Source organism: Oncorhynchus mykiss, chromosome 11, assembly GCF_013265735.2.
Source record: "Oncorhynchus mykiss isolate Arlee chromosome 11, USDA_OmykA_1.1, whole genome shotgun sequence".
Classification (NCBI taxonomy): domain Eukaryota; kingdom Metazoa; phylum Chordata; class Actinopteri; order Salmoniformes; family Salmonidae; genus Oncorhynchus; species Oncorhynchus mykiss.
Window position 1 is genome coordinate 7,370,322 of NC_048575.1, and position 18,066 is coordinate 7,388,387.

The following is an 18,066-nucleotide window of genomic DNA, read 5'->3' on the forward strand; positions in this document are numbered from 1 at the left end:
AAAGTTCAAGGGGGCCGAATACTTTCGCAAGGCACTGTATACAGAGAAAAGAGTCGGCCCGAGAATTGAACCCTGTGGCACCCCAATAGAGACTGCCAGAAATCCGGACAGCAGGCCCTCCGATTTGACACAATGAACTCTGTCTGAGAAGTAGTTGGTGAACCAGGCGAGGCAGTCATTTGAGAAACCAAGGCTGTTGAGTCTGCTGGTAAAAATATGGTGATTGACAGAGTCGAAAGCCTTGGCCAGATCGATGAATACAGCCCATATTATGTGAGCTAAACATAAACAATAAAAATGAAGTACCAATGTTAACAAAAAACACTTAAATACATGAATTTTGTCCTTGAAACATTTAAATTAAATGCTGTAGAATTCCATTCATTCTTATGGAGGACTGCGTTTCTGAGGAGGGACAATATGGCCGTCAAAATCCACTCATTGGCCAATGCATAACATACAGTCCAGGGTTTTTATACATTGTTGATGTGGAGAGCCCTCCCCCTGCCTGATGTGAAGAAGCATGCGCTGCCCTATTTGGTCAAATTGCTTGTCAATCAAGAGTGCTACCACGGTGACAGAGACAAAGTATCTGACTGTAAATGTGTAATATATTATTTCATCCGTTGTTCAGACAGATGAGAGAGCGAAATCAGATTAGACAGCCCGGTTACAAACAGTCAGTTGAGTTTAAAATATTGAAGCATTGTTGCACGCTTCGACATCATTTAATTACACATGAAAGTAACAGTTTTCTCCTCTGAAATATCCATGAGGGATGCGGTCTTATTTTATCACTCCTAAAGCTGTGAAGTACTGCTACTTTTGTGATCATATTGTAGCCAACGTCTACTACTAGTCTTCCAGCCTACTAGGGAAGTTGGGGTTGCTGTCGTTGTCTGTTTTGTTTTAAAGTGACAGGAAAGACAGCACGCTGTAAAACATTCAGCCCTGATCGAATCGACGCGATGATTCCTGAATGTCCCCGGAGCCGAGAGACAAGGAGCCGAACGCGGTGCCACTATGGCCAGGTAGCCGAACCAAACCAGAACTGTTTTGGGCTACTTTCCGAGATCAAAACTCTTATCAAGAATGAACCATTCACTGACCACTACACCATCATTCCGGGCAAAGAACTTGGCAGGTAACCAACGTTAATACGTTCTTAGTAAATAACGTTACTGTAGATCTGATGCTGAGCATCTATCCAGCTTGTCTCTCTGGGAATTGTCTGAAGAACTTCTGAGCTACTGTGTCTGTCTGTTTCCATACTTCTGATAATACTGAAGATGTAGTGCAAAAAAAATGTTGCCATTTCTTGAATAGTTGATATTCAAATATCCCCGTTTCTGGCTGTGGTAGTTAGATGTGGTAGCTACTAGCTATCTCTAGTTAGATGAGGTCTCCTTTCCTGCTGTCATTGTGTAGGTATTTGTCTGCACCGCAAGTTATTTGACATTATTTTATTTAACATTACGCCATGATATTCTGTCCAGCAGTTAATTAAGGGTTTTGCAACATAGATTTTTGATTGTAGACATCCGTGTAAATTGGGAATCCGTTGAAGGGACTTGCGTCAATGTCACCGCGCACTTGGAGACAAGCCATTCGTGCATTTAATGTTCACCCTTGAGTATAGGGTGCCAGCTGAAAAATCACGCCTCTTGTTTGAGAATGCTGGAGAAGGCTATGTATGGCAGGCTATAGCGGTGGGCTTGCGTTTTCTCCACAGCAAGGTCACTCGAGGCGTCATATCTTTGCTGAGTGTTTGAACTGCAATGTGAGCTGATGTGTCTGATAAATTGTAAAAACAAATATATAAAAAATAAGCATCACTGAAGCACATGAGTTATTTTCTGTAAGGAAAAATGCAATTCCCCTCAGTTTTCAGCCAGTCTTCACTAGGCCTTGTCTTGGGACAGATTCCTTTCCTTCCTAAATGCAGTTTACAAACACTTTGGCAATGGGCTGTATGTTATAATTTGCAGCAATGGGCTGTATGTTTCAAATTGCCTTTAGTTGCACCAGTGACTTAGCCTAAATGCAGCTCTCTCCATGTTATAAAGTATGATGAAGCACCTGGTAAATACTGCATAGCCGGCTGTATTGACTCTCAATTCAATGATGCCAAGGGAAATACTTCAAGACTATCTTGTCATTGGCACTTTCAAACTCCAAACTTCACCACTGAATAATGGCTTTAGTCCACTTCTTGGGAGCCAACTCTGTGGTTCTTTCTCTGCTTCACTGACAGAGAACGAATGGGGGATTCCAGTGTGGGTTTTTTTTAACGAGTGGAAATGTCTCAGCCTCCTCTTTCCACACAGCTCTCTTAACATGCTAGTTAAAGTCAGGGCATTGTGTCTTTTGCCCTGTGAGCATTGTAAAGAGCGCCACTTAGACTAGGCAATGCAAACACCACACTCAACCCTGTGAATGGCACCATGTTGACCCCAAGCAAAACCTACAGCAGGGTAATATATATATATATCTATATATATATATATATACTTTGGAACAGATTTCCAATATTTATATATATATATATATATATATATTTATTGTTTTACATAAAAGACTGTAAAATCTAATCAGCTCCATGTGATTTACATTTTGGAAATGTGTTCCAAAGTAATCCCACGCATAATAGAGAGTGATCTTGTGATCTTGGTAAGCAAAGTTTGAAATTATTATGTTTTAGTCATATGTTATATCTGTTTGGGTTTCTTGTGGTCAATTTGCAGTCTACAAATGATTTGTAATTATGTTCCGGCCCCCTGACCATCTACTCAATAAAATGAAAAAAAAAATCATCCCCATCGACTAGTTGATGATTCCTGACCTACGGTATATCTCCTCTGAATAGATTAAGCCGATAAGAAGTGCGTGAGTCCTGTTGGATGTCAAAGGCATTGTCCTTTTATAGAAGGCATTTGAGCTATGCATGTCTGTCTGACGTTTTAAGCCATTTATTTCATAAGAGGGACATTCAGAATGTGACTTTGCATCACATGACCTGCCGTTGGGTCTGAGATTAGCCAAAGGCACTCACTTCAAAGTGTTTGACTAAGCCACATCCGAATCAGATCATCGTTCCCTCTGCCCAGTGACCAGCTGCTAGGGAAGTACCCATCTGGTGACTGGTCACAAGCATCCTCTGGCCAAAGCCCCACAATCTCTAGCTGATGTTTGTTGCTATGTACGTACTCACTGTTAATTAATTTATCATGGAGCATCAAACTGTAGAAAAATATTTAAAAAAATGTGAACTCTGTCTGTAGGATCATTTCTTCATGGTATCTGATTGGCTGCCTCTGCTATGTGTGTGTTTGTTTGGCAGAATAGCATGGAAACGGCTATCTAGCCTGAGACTGAAGCTTAGTGCCTGCAAATGGGAACAGGAGTTACATTTTGCCATAGGAGAACTTCATGGAACATTGGCTAGAGTATTTTTTTAGAAAAGGCCCACAAGGAATCACTGTTCCCAGGTCTCAGATGAGTCCTGAAACCACCTCTGTTACTGTGACACTCAACATTTCACATTCAATTGAATTCGGCCGAGCCTACACACGTCTAATGTGTTTGTATGGATTGATTACAAATAGATTTTTCCTCCATAAGGCATGGATGTCATGAAGTTAGCTGGAGATGCATGATGGCTAACAATCTACAGTGGTCATACTGTACCAACTGATATTATGACCATTAGTCCTTTACCACCTCGATGAGAAACATTCAATTACGATGTCTGGACGCCTGAATTGAGGCAGTAGTGCGAGCCGTGTGTAAATATCATGTGTTTTGTTTTGGTTGGCTTTGTATGCTTATTTCTGTAAATCATTGTGATTAATGAAGGTATCTGTCTGTAAAGCTGAAGTAAGCACTTGACTAATAAATTACACTACTAAGCTGTTTCATTTGGTTGAGTTGTTTGTAAGTACGCCAGCTGCCAGGAGATTATGAACCTCGTTATTTAGCCTGGAACTCAATTTGAGCTGTGTGTTCTACTGTGCTCGTGTCACCTGTGTGTTCTACTGTGCTCGTGTCACCTGTGTGTTCTACTGTGCTCGTGTCACCTGTGTGTTCTACTGTGCTCGTGTCACCTGTGTGTTCTACTGTGCTCGTGTCACCTGTGTGTTCTACTGTGCTCGTGTCACCTGTGTGTTCGACTGTGTACGTGTCCCCTGTGTGTTCTACTGTGCTTGTGTCCCCTGTGTGTTCTACTGTGCTCGTGTCCCCTGTGTGTTCTACTGTGCTCGTGTCACCTGTGTGTTTTACTGTGCTCGTGTCCCCTGTGTGTTCTACTGTGCTCGTGTCACCTGTGTGTTCTACTGTGCTCGTGTCACCTGTGTGTTCTACTGTGCTCGTGTCACCTGTGTGTTCTACTGTGCTCGTGTCACCTGTGTGTTCGACTGTGCTCGTGTCACCTGTGTGTTCGACTGTGCTCGTGTCACCTGTGTGTTCTACTGTGCTCGTGTCACCTGTGTGTTCTACTGTGCTCGTGTCACCTGTGTGTTCTACTGTGCTCGTGTCACCTGTGTGTTCTACTGTGCTCGTGTCACCTGTGTGTTCGACTGTGCTCGTGTCACCTGTGTGTTCGACTGTGCTCGTGTCACCTGTGTGTTCTACTGTGCTCGTGTCACCTGTGTGTTCTACTGTGCTCGTGTCACCTGTGTGTTCGACTGTGCTCGTGTCACCTGTGTGTTCGACTGTGCTCGTGTCACCTGTGTGTTCTACTGTGCTCGTGTCACCTGTGTGTTCTACTGTGCTCGTGTCACCTGTGTGTTCGACTGTGCTTGTGTCCCCTGTGTGTTCTACTGTGCTCGTGTCCCCTGTGTGTTCTACTGTGCTCGTGTCCCCTGTGTGTTCGACTGTGCTCGTGTCACCTGTGTGTTCTACTGTGCTCGTGTCACCTGTGTGTTCTACTGTGCTCGTGTCACCTGTGTGTTCGACTGTGCTCGTGTCACCTGTGTTAGTCTTTTTTGTGTATTTTAAATAAAATGCGATTTTATTTGTCACATGCGCCGACTACAACGATGTAAAATTTATTGTGAAATTATTGCTTACAAGCCCTTCAATGATGCAGAATAAAAATAAAATAATGAAAATAGTAGAACGAGGAACAAAATACAAAATAATTGAGCTCTATACAGGAAGTACCAGTACCAGATCAATGTGGAGCTATATACAGGAAGTACCAGTACCATATCAATGTGGAGCTATATACAGGAAGTACCAGTACCATATCAATGTGGAGCTATATACAGGGAGTACCAGTACCAGATCAATGTGGAGCTCTATACAGGAAGTACCAGTACCAGATCAATGTGGAGCTATATACAGGAAGTACCAGTACCAGATCAATGTGGAGCTATATACAGGGAGTACCAGTACCAGATCAATGTGGAGCTATATACAGGGAGTACCAGATCAATGTGGAGCTATATACTGGGAGTACCAGATCAATGTGGAGCTCTATACAGGGAGTACCAGATCAATGTGGAGCTATATACAGGGAGTACCAGATCAATGTGGAGCAATATACTGGGAGTACCAGATCAATGTGGAGCTATATACAGGGAGTACCAGTACCAGATCAATGTGGAGCTATATACAGGGAGTACCAGATCAATGTGGAGCTCTATACAGGGAGTACCAGTACCAGATCAATGTGGAGCTATATACAGGGAATACCAGATCAATGTGGAGCTATATACACGGAGTACCAGATCAATGTGGAGCTCTATACAGGAAGTACCAGTACCAGATCAATGTGGAGCTATATACAGGGAGTACCAGATCAATGTGGAGCTATATACAGGGAGTACCAGATCAATGTGGAGCTATATACAGGGAGTACCAGTACCAGATCAATGTGGAGCTATATACAGGGAGTACCAGATCAATGTTGTGCTATATACAGGGAGTACCAGTACCAGATCAATGTGGAGGTATATACAGGAAGTACCAGTACCAGATCAATGTGGAGCTATATACAGGGAGTACCAGTACCAGATCAATGTGGAGCTATATACAGGGAGCACCAGATCAATGTGGAGCTCTATACAGGGAGTACCAGATCAATGTGGAGCTATATACAGGGAGTACCAGTACCAGATCAATGTGGAGCTATATACAGGGAGTACCAGATCAATGTGGAGCTATATACAGGGAGTACCAGATCACTATGGAGCTATATACAGGGTGTACAAGTACCAGATCAATGTGGAGTGCATTCCGAAAGTATTCAGACCACCTTGAAGTCGAAGGAATTGTCTGTAGGGCTCAGAGACAAGATTGTGTCGAGGCACAGATCTGGGATAGGGTACAAAAAAATTCTGCAGCATTGAAGGTCCCCAAGAACACAGTGGCCTCCATCATTCTTAAATGAAAGAAGTGTGGAACCACCAAGACTCTTCCTAACTGAGTGATCGGGGGAGAAGGGCCTTGGTCAGGGAGGTGACCAATAACCTGTTGGTCACTCTGACAGAGCTCCAGAGTTCCTCTGTGGAGATGCGAGAACCTTCTTGAAGGACAACCATCTCTGCAACACTCCACCAATCAGGCAAAAGGCATTTTCTCAAGCAATAATTTTGCTACGACTGTCTGTAAGTGTTTTGAACAAGGAGCCTAATGGGAAGGATATGTAACCTGCAAACTGTCTGTTATTGGCAGAGAGATTTGATTATTTGTTATTCGTCTATTAATTAACCTATACCGCCAGGTGACATTGTCAGGCAGGCCAATACTCCACCGTGCAAAACGAGCTGAAATTTTAGGCGGTCTTTTCAAACAGCTCTTACACTAAAATGGTATTGTCATTTTCACAATTTCACACAGTATTATTCCAACCTCATGGTGTGGAAATATCCATAAAACACAGGAAAATCACGTTTTTGACTGCACTGCCCCTTTAAGACTCTTCAGGCCTAAATTCCAAAGAATTCACTAGATAAATGAGTAGTTTAAAGGCTATACTCGTAGTTTAGTTCGTCAACCACTCGTAGTTTAGTTCGTCACCAAATGTCAAGGAATTAGGTTGGTAACAGGGCTAAAAGCGTCAGTCTTGCTGTAGTCTAAATATTTTGAGCTTTTTAAGTATTATTATTATTGTTTCAGTTAAAAACAACTCTATCACATGCCTCAGGCAGCATACAGATGAAACCAAGATAACCCAGGATTACATAGAGAGAGATTAGAGCACGTTAACCCAGGATTAAGTAGAGAGAGGCTAGAGCACGTTAACCCAGGATTAAGTAGAGAGAGGCTAGAGCACGTTAACCCAGGATTAAGTAGAGAGAGGCTAGAGCACATTAACCCAGGATTAAGTAGAGAGAGGCTAGAGCACGTTAACCCAGGATTAAGTAGAGAGAGGCTAGAGCACGTTAACCCAGGATTAAGTAGAGAGAGGCTAGAGCACATTAACCCAGGATTAAGTAGAGAGAGGCTAGAGCACGTTAACCCAGGATTAAGTAGAGAGAGGCTAGAGCACGTTAACCCAGGATTAAGTAGAGAGAGGCTAGAGCACGTTAACCCAGGATTACGTAGAGAGAGGCTAGAGCACGTTAACCCAGGATTACGTAGAGAGAGGCTAGAGCACGTTAACCCAGGATTACGTAGAGAGAGGCTAGAGCACGTTAACCCAGGATTACGTAGAGAGAGGCTAGAGCAGGTTAACCCAGGATTACGTAGAGAGAGGCTAGAGCACGTTAACCCAGGATTAAATAGAGCGAGGCTAGAGCACGTTCTACTGCTCTCTGGTGAAATCCATCACATTTATTTCCACTTTGCTTCATCTCTTTTGGATCTTGCCAGACTTGCTCTAATAAATTAAACTAGGTTTACGTCTTCAAACAATAGCCTTATGGGATATTCAGTTCTTCAAGTAGTTTCGTCTCTATGCCAAAATTAAAGCCTGTTCATATTGCTAAGGGCTGTATGACTGAAAGTAGTGCTAAAACTCTTCAAATAATCCTGTCATATCACCATTGAATGTTTTGAAGAAAAGTTGTGATGTTTTCCCCATAACATTCCAGTGGTCAGTGGATCTTTCAGTGTCTCGTCAGGGGAGGAAAAAAAAGCTCTGTCATCATGGATTAATAAGAGAGTGTGACGTTTTAGAATTGCTCTTTCCCCGAAGGGTTAGACTGCAGTTACAGCAGGCTGTGGGCAGGTGGTACGCGCCCTCCCATACTCCCCCAGCATCTAAAACATCAAGTCATCTGCACACACACACACACTCCTTGGGATAGCTCACGTCGTCGTGTGTGTGTGTGTGTGTGCGCGCCTGCCTGTCAGTGTGGTCCCGGTCCCAAACCCCCTTTACTAACCCCTATCATGTTTTGACCAAAACCTCCCCCTCTGTTTCTCACAGAAGGAACCTATGTGTCTTGACAGTCAGGCAGGATACCATGACATCATCGCCCAAGCTTTTCATGTTGTTTGAGTCTCGCGGCAGGGCCGGAGGCAACATTTGCTGAGCGCCGTGGAAACAGCCAACCGCGGAGAAATGAGGGGGGAGGACATGTGAAAGCCAAGTTGGTTATTGAACCCCATCCACGAGATCCCTCTGTACTCTCTTGTCTCAAGAGATGATGGGCAGGGCAGGGAGGGGTGTATGTCACTCTCTATTCTTCCTCCCTTCAAAGCAATTTAATGACGTTGATTTAACTTTCTGTCCTTCTACAGCTGTTACACGCCTCAGCAAGAAATCTCTCATTTCTGTCATCAACTGGGCCTAATCCGTTTTCTGTTGATTATTAACGCATGCCGTTGAGACCCTGTAGGATTAAAACGGTGCTACATGCTATGGTGTTACCTTTCTCCCTCAGCAAATTCAATTTGTCATGCCCTTTCACATGTACTGAGCCTGTGCCGAGAGAGAGAAATCCAGGCGAGGAAGTCTAACACGAGTATGGAAATTGTTCATCTCCACATAGGCGTGGCGAGTGAACCGCGTCTTTTATTGTGGCCGATTAACCACCATGTAACGGATCCTGAGCCGCACTGAAAAGACACGGTGGGATTTAGAAACGGACATCCCCAGGGGAGGGCGTCGAGGCAGCCCAGGGGAGGGCGTCGAGGAAGCCCAGGGGAGGGCGTCGAGGCAGCCCAGGGGAGGGCGTCGAGGCAGCCCAGGGGAGGGCGTCGAGGCAGCCCAGGGGAGGGCGTCGAGGCAGCCCAGGGGAGGGCGTCGAGGCAGCCCAGGGGAGGGCGACGAGGCAGCCCAGGGGAGGGCGTCGAGGCAGCCCAGGGGAGGGCGTCGAGGCAGCCCAGGGGAGGGCGTCGAGGCAGCCCAGGGGAGGGCGTCGAGGCAGCCCAGGGGAGGGCGTCGAGGCAGCCCAGGGGAGGGCGTCGAGGCAGCCCAGGGGAGGGCGACGAGGCAGCCCAGGGGAGGGCGACGAGGCAGCCCAGGGGAGGGCGACGAGGCAGCCCAGGGGAGGGCGACGAGGCAGCCCAGGGGAGGGCATCGAGGCAGCCCAGGGGAGGCCGACAAGGCAGCCCAGGGGAGGCCGACGAGGCAGCCCAGGGGAGGGCGATGAGGTAATGACCTTTCCCAAGGTATTCAGAAAATGTCCCTCTCTGTGCCCAAAGAACAAATGAATAGGCAACCCCTGTCTTCCTCTCTCTCTGTCCCACTCCTCTACACACAAGGGGTCACATAATGTCAGAGTTCATTAGACACGGAGTAAACAGGCCTCTGGTTTCAGTCCTGGCGTTGGTACAGAGCTCAAAGGCCCTTTTCTTAGTGAGGAAAATGAGCAGTCAGTAGGAGCTCTTTGCCCTGCCTTGCTGTTTGTTCTAAAGGTGATGAGGCCATTGCAGCCATTGCCTCATTTACTCCCAGGTTCACTCTCCGTGTGCCCGTTGATGATTAACGGAGCTCTTTGAGAAGATGGCCGCACCTACTCAGGACACTCGGGTGACACTGCAAACCTGTGAAAACAACACTAGAAGAAAAGTAGTTGATGACCGGGCTGCAAAAACAGTGACAGACGCAGGGAGCAGGCCGACAAACGCGGTAACCTCCCTTCTATGTGACTCTCCCCTCATACTGGCAGTGTGAAAGATTAGGATTTCAGCAACAGCCCCCCCCCCCCCCCATGTAAAGTGGTTGTGTTTGTAGTGAGTCTAGTGACCTATTGCCAAAACATACTTAAAACGCATTAAAAACATGGGCATTTGCTCCTATGGGCAACTGCTGGGGAAAGCAATTCTGCTGCCAGGACAGATCCCCAGGCTGAAAGCCCCCTCTCTCTCTCTCTCTGACATCTGAGGACACTGCTATAAGTGGCAGGTAGCCTAGCGGTTAAGAACGTTGGGCTGTTAACCTGAAAGGTAGCTGGCTCGAATACCCGAACTGACTTGGTAGAAAAATCCCAGTTGTAAATGAGAACTTGTTCTGAACTGGCCTAAAGGTGAATAAAGGTGACATAAAAATAGACAAATAAAAAAAACTCTAGTCTGCTCTTGTAAGTCAGTCTGGATAAAAGCATCTGCTGAATGACTATAATGTAGTCTGGCTTTTGGTATCCTGTCAACTCTCCTGTCAGCTGGAGACCTTGTCTGCATTCTATAGAACCTGCACTGTGATGCCAGCGTTTTTCATGCTATAGACTGACCACGAGATAGCCGAACACAAGCTTTTTACCGTATGCTCAGTAACTTGAGAGTTTGACACCTACCGGTTAGATGATCGGGCCGCTCCATCAGTCTATGGCTAACATAGAAACAACTTTAATGCCATGATGATACAGGTGGTAAGAGTCCTAAGAGTACTGGCCCCACTTTCTTAAGCATCGGTCTGTCAGAGCCAGATTTACAGACACCTGATGACCTCATCACTCTACCCATACCCACTGTGTGCAACTCTTCAATATTGGACCAATCATCTATGTAGAGGACATTTCTAAGGGGCCGATCCTGCCGATCCTCTAATTCAATAAAGTTAAGCTCTGTCAAAGACTTTGTCTCAAGTTCCCCCCCACCCCCCCCCCCACCCCCACCATAGTTTGGTGGAGAGATGTTATATTCCTAGAATTGCCACTCTTTTAACCTGGACGTTAACCTACATACTTACATTGAGGTGACTTTCCCCACTCAAGGGCTACCGTGTGGAATATTTTCAAAATAAAACGAGGGCAGCCATTCAGCTCTTGGCAAAACCTTATTATATTCATCTTGTTTTCTGCTTGGACGCCTGGCACTGCAAAAAAATATGTATGGATATGTATGGATGTCCATTTAATTTAAATAAAAGGTGTGATGAATTATTCTTTTTTTTAAATGGATCTTTAGCCCAAATGGTCCAAACGTGCAGTTTTACAGTTTTGGTCAAAAATAACATAACCTTACTTCCTCTTGATGTAGTCCACTGGTTTAGGGCCACAGCCATCTGTTCTGAATCGACCGTTCCTGGGGTCACAGTCAATGTGACTGTGATCCAGCAGTCACCCGCTCTCTGTGTACACATGACAGCCATCTCTTTCAGGGTGTTGTCCGTGTGAGGCCAGCGGCTTTTGGAAATGTGCTGACATGGCTACAGAAAAGGCTGTGGTCTGTTTTTTAAAAGTTTCTCCATGTACACAAGCCTTAAATCAAAAGGATTATGTGTGCCTGCTGAACTTGGAACATTTTGGTATAGTGTGCACTACTTGCATTGAGGGTACAGTCTGAGTTTTCTCCTCAGTAGCGTGCAGATAGTGGCCCAGCTATACGCAATATAAATAGGCTAGTTGTCTCTCCCCTGGAGCGAGCCTTAGAGCACCCCGTGTCCAGCACCCCGTGTCCAGTACTGTAAACATAGCACAGATTCATGGCCGACTTGATGAATGTCACACAGCATTGGATCGGAATCATCTGAAACGTTTTGGTATCAAAGCCTCATGACCTCCCAGTGGGTGAGAGTCCGGGCGGGACGAGGATGCAGTGGTGGGTGGGGCGTTGGATAGGCTAGGGCTGGGCGTTGGTTAGGCAGGGCGGGGTGTTGGTTAGGCTAGGGCTGGGCCGCTGGTTAGGCTAGGGCTGGGCGTTGGATAGGCAGGGCGGGGCGTTGGATAGGCTAGGGCTGGGCCGCTGGTTAGGCTAGGGCTGGGCCGCACCACTGCCACCACGCAAACCTCATCTAGGGCAGGGTTTATTTCTTTACATAAGACAATTAGGTGATACCTGCCTCTATACTAGGACTGGGAATTACCAGGGATCTCACCATACCATAGTATCACCATACCATATTATCACCATACCATATTATCACAATACTGAGAGACCTCACCATACCATATTATCACCATACTGAGAGACCTCACCATACCATATTATCACCATATTGAGGGACCTCACCATTCCATATCATCACCATACTGAGAGACCTCACATACCATATTATCACCATACCATATTATCACCATACTGAAACACCTCACCATACCATATTATCACCATACCATATCACCACCATACTGAGGGACCATACCATATCACCACCATACTGAGAGACCTCAACATACCATATTATCACCATACTGAGGGACCTCACCATACCATATTATCACCATACTGAGGACCATCAACACACCATATTATCACCATACTGAGGGACCTCACCATACCATATTATCACCATACTGAGGGACCTCACCATACTGAGGGACCTCACCATACCATATTATCACCATACTGAGAGACCTCACCATACCATATTATCACCATACCATATTATCACCATACCATATTATCACCATACTGAGAGACCTCACCATACCATATTATCACCATACCATATTATCACCATACCATATTATCACCATACTGAGAGACCTCACCATACCATATTATCACCATACCATATTATCACCATACTGAGACACCTCACCATACCATATTATCACCATACCATATTATCACCATACTGAGGGACCTCACCATACCATATTATCACCATACTGAGGGACCTCACCATACCATATTATCACCATACTGAGGGACCATACCATATTATCACCATACCATATTATCACCATACTGAGAGACCTCACCATACCATATTATCACCATACCATATTATCACCATACTGAGGGACCTCATCATACAATATTATCACCATACTGAGGGACCATACCATATTATCACCATACTGAGAGACCTCACCATACCATATTATCACCATATTGAGGGACCTCACCATACCATATTATCACCATACCATATTATTACCATACTGAGGAGCCTCACCATACCATACTGAGAGACCTCACCATACCATATTATCACCATATTGAGGGACCTCACGATACCATATTATCACCATACCATATGGCGGGATCTCACCATACCATATTATCACCATACTGAGGGACCATACCATATTATCACCATACTGAGAGACCTCACCATACCATATTATCACCATACTGAGGGACCTCATCATACCATATTATCACCATACCATATGGCGGGATCTCACCATACCATATTATCACCATACTGAGGGACCATACCATATTATCACCATACTGAGAGACCTCACCATACCATATTATCACCATATTGAGGGACCTCACCATACCATATTATCACCATACCATATTATCACCATACTGAGGGACCTCACCATACCATATTATCACCATACTGAGGGACCTCACCATACCATATTATCACCATACTGAGGGACCATACCATATTATCACCATACCATATTATCACCATACTGAGAGACCTCACCATACCATATTATCACCATACCATATTATCACCATACTGAGGGACCTCATCATACAATATTATCACCATACTGAGGGACCATACCATATTATCACCATACTGAGAGACCTCACCATACCATATTATCACCATATTGAGGGACCTCACCATACCATATTATCACCATACCATATTATTACCATACTGAGGAGCCTCACCATACCATACTGAGAGACCTCACCATACCATATTATCACCATATTGAGGGACCTCACGATACCATATTATCACCATACCATATGGCGGGATCTCACCATACCATATTATCACCATACTGAGGGACCATACCATATTATCACCATACTGAGAGACCTCACCATACCATATTATCACCATACTGAGGGACCTCATCATACCATATTATCACCATACCATATGGCGGGATCTCACCATACCATATTATCACCATACTGAGGGACCATACCATATTATCACCATACTGAGAGACCTCACCATACCATATTATCACCATATTGAGGGACCTCACCATACCATATTATCACCATACCATATTATCACCATACCATATGGCGGGATCTCACAATACCATATTATTACCATACTGAGGGACTTTACTATATTTAGGTGCGGATAAGTATTGCGATTCGATGCTGAGATGTTATTGTGATTTGATGTTCCAAGCATAATGCTCACAATATGTCTGCTACAGAGGGACAAGAGAGAGCCATGATAACTAGTTTTGATCATTCATAGAAAAGTGCTGAAAACCAATTGCAATATTGTCAAAACGATGCGATTACGATATGTCACTGTGTTATTCAGGTTTTAAGAAGCCTTGCGGCAGCAGGGACTTGGTTAGTGTATCAGTCGTGGAGGTACGAAGGATTGGCTCAGCCATGCCATCAGGTGAAAGCCTGTAAGACTCAGCCATGCAGTCGTCAGGTGAAAGTCTGTAAGACTCAGCCATGCCGTCAGGTGAATGCCTGTAAGACTCAGCCATGCCGTCAGGTGAAAGCCTGTAAGACTCAGCCATGCAGTCATCAGGTGAAAGCCTGTAAGACTCAGCCATGCAGTCATCAGGTGAAAGCCTGTAAAACTCAGCCATGCAGTCATCAGGTGAAAGCCTGTAAAACTCAGCCATGCAGTCATCAGGTGAAAGCCTGTAAAACTCAGCCATGCAGTCATCAGGTGAAAGCCTGTAAAACTCAGCCATGCAGTCGTCAGGTGAAAGCCTGTAAGACTCAGCCATGCAGTCATCAGGTGAAAGCCTGTAAGACTCAGCCATGCAGTCATCAGGTGAAAGCCTGTAAAACTCAGCCATGCAGTCATCAGGTGAAAGCCTGTAAGACTCAGCCATGCAGGCATCAGGTGAAAGCCTGTAAAACTCAGCCATGCAGTCATCAGGTGAAAGCCTGTAAGACTCAGCCATGCAGTCATCAGGTGAAAGCCTGTAAAACTCAGCCATGCAGTCATCAGGTGAAAGCCTGTAAAACTCAGCCATGCAGTCGTCAGGTGAAAGCCTGTAAGACTCAGCCATGCAGTCGTCAGGTGAAAGCCTGTAAGACTCAGCCATGCAGTCGTCAGGTGAAAGCCTGTAAGACTCAGCCATGCAGTCGTCAGGTGAAAGCCTGTAAGACTCAGCCATGCAGTCGTCAGGTGAAAGCCTGTAAAACTCAGCCATGCAGTCGTCATCAGAAAGCCTGTAAGAATCAGCCATGCCATCATGTGAAAGCCTGTAAAACTCAGCCATGCAGTCGTCAGGTGAAAGCCTGTAAAACTCAGCCATGCAGTCGTCAGGTGAAAGCCTGTAAGACTCAGCCATGCAGTCGTCAGGTGAAAGCCTGTAAAACTCAGCCATGCAGTCGTCAGGTGAAAGCCTGTAAGACTCAGCCATGCAGTCGTCAGGTGAAAGTCTATAAGACTCAGCCATGCCATCAGGTGAAAGCCTGTAAGACTCAGCCATGCAGTCGTCAGGTGAAAGCCTGTAAGACTCAGCCATGCAGTCGTCAGGTGAAAGTCTATAAGACTCAGCCATGCCAACAGGTGAAAGCCTGTAAAACTCAGCCATGCCGTCAGGTGAAAGCCTGTAAGACTCAGCCAGGCAGTCGTCAGGTGAAAGCCTGTAAAACTCAGCCATGCCGTCAGGTGAAAGCCTGTAAAACTCAGCCATGCCAACAGGTGAAAGCCTGTAAAACTCAGCCATGCAGTCAGGTGAAAGCCTGTAAGAATCAGCCATGCAGTCGTCAGGTGAAAGCCTGTAAGAATCAGCCATGCAGTCGTCAGGTGAAAGCCTGTAAGACTCAGCCATGCCATCAGGTGAAAGCCTGTAGACTCAGCCATGCAGTCGTCAGGTGAAAGCCTGTAAGACTCAGCCATGCAGTCATCAGGTGAAAGCCTGTAAGACTCAGCCATGCAGTCATCAGGTGAAAGCCTGTAAAACTCAGCCATGCAGTCGTCAGGTGAAAGCCTGTAAGACTCAGCCATGCAGTCGTCAGGTGAAAGCCTGTAAGACTCAGCCATGCAGTCGTCAGGTGGAAGCCTGTAAGACTCAGCCATGCAGTCGTCAGGTGAAAGCCTGTAAGACTCAGCCATGCAGTCGTCAGGTGAAAGCCTGTAAGACTCAGCCATGCAGTCGTCAGGTGAAAGCCTGTAAGACTCAGCCATGCAGTCGTCAGGTGAAAGCCTGTAAGACTCAGCCATGCAGTCGTCAGGTGAAAGCCTGTAAGACTCAGCCATGCAGTCGTCAGGTGAAAGCCTGTAAGACTCAGCCATGCAGTCGTCAGGTGAAAGCCTGTAAGACTCAGCCATGCAGTCGTCAGGTGAAAGCCTGTAAGACTCAGCCATGCAGTCGTCAGGTGAAAGCCTGTAAGACTCAGCCATGCAGTCGTCAGGTGAAAGCCTGTAAGACTCAGCCATGCAGTCGTCAGGTGAAAGCCTGTAAGACTCAGCCATGCAGTCGTCAGGTGAAAGCCTGTAAGACTCAGCCATGCAGTCGTCAGGTGAAAGCCTGTAAGACTCAGCCATGCAGTCGTCAGGTGAAAGCCTGTAAAACTCAGCCATGCAGTCGTCATCAGAAAGCCTGTAAAACTCAGCCATGCAGTCGTCATCAGAAAGCCTGTAAAACTCAGCCATGCAGTCGTCAGGTGAAAGCCTGTAAAACTCAGCCATGCAGTCGTCATCAGAAAAGCCTGTAAGAATCAGCCATGCCATCAGGTGAAAGCCTGTAAGACTCAGCCATGCAGTCATCATCAGAAAGCCTGTAAGACTCAGCCATGCCATCAGGTGAAAGCCTGTAAAACTCAGCCATGCAGTCGTCAGGTGAAAGCCTGTAACAATCTGCTAAACGTTTGGACAGACAAGCTGTCTTCATCAGGGTATAATGACAAACACTGCGGGATGACTCATTTACAGTGAGGGGGGAAAAAGTATTTGATCCCATGCTGATTTTGTACGTTTGCCACTGACAAAGAAATGATTGGTCTATAATTTTAATGGTAGGTTTATTTGAACAGTGAGAGACAGGATAACAACAAAAAAATCCAGAAAAACGCATGTACATTTTTTTTTTTAAAGAAACGGCTCTTTTTCAGGACCCTGTCTTTCAAAGATAATTTGTAAAGATCCAAATAACTTCACAGATCTTCATTGTAAAGGGTTTAAACACTCTTTGCAATGCTTGTTCAATTAACCATAAACAATTAATGAACATGCACCTGTGGATGTTCGGCTTACAGAAGGTTAGGAAATTAAGGTCACAGTTAGGCCAATTTAGGACACTAAAGAGGGCTTTCTACTGACTCTGAAAACACCAAAAGAAAGATGCCCAGGGTCCCTGCTCATCTGCGTGAACGTTCTTTAGGCATGTCGCAAGGAGGCATGAGGACTGCAGATGTGGCCAGGGCAATAAATTGCTATGTCTGTACTGTGAGACGCCTAAGACAGCGCTACAGGGAGAAAGGACAGACAGCTGATCGTCCTCGCAGTGGCAGACCACTTGTAACAACACCTGCACAGGATCGGTACATTCGAACATCACACCTGCGGGACAGGTACAGGATGGCAACAACAACTGCCCGAGTTACACCAGGAATGCACCATCCCTCCATCAGTGCTCAGACCTCATGTGGTACCCTTCCTGCGGGCTCATCCTGACATGACCCTACAGCATGACAATGCCACCAGCCATTCTGCTCGTTCTGTGTGTGATTTCCAGCAAGACAGGAATGTCAGTGTTGTGCCATGGCTAGCGAAGAGCCCGGATCTCAATCCCATTGAGCACGTCTGGGACCTGTTGGATCGGAGGGTGAGGGCTAGAGCCATTCCCCCCAGAAATGTCTGGG

The 18,066-nt window shown here is 45.8% G+C and overlaps 1 protein-coding gene across 2 annotated transcripts in view; it reads left to right on the forward strand.

The window, feature by feature from the left end:
• The first annotated feature begins 521 nt into the window (after nt 1-521).
• LOC110535202 (serine/threonine-protein kinase 17A) overlaps nt 522-18,066 on the forward strand; it is a 56,421-nt gene continuing 38,876 nt past the window's right edge. The window contains exon 1 of one of the 2 annotated variants that reach the window (XM_036934749.1): nt 522-1,144. In XM_036934749.1, coding sequence (XP_036790644.1) covers nt 969-1,144 — 176 coding nt within the window. In that variant the 5' untranslated portion in view covers nt 522-968. The remainder of the gene's footprint in view (nt 1,145-18,066) is intronic. The other variant, XM_036934748.1, reaches the window with a different exon arrangement.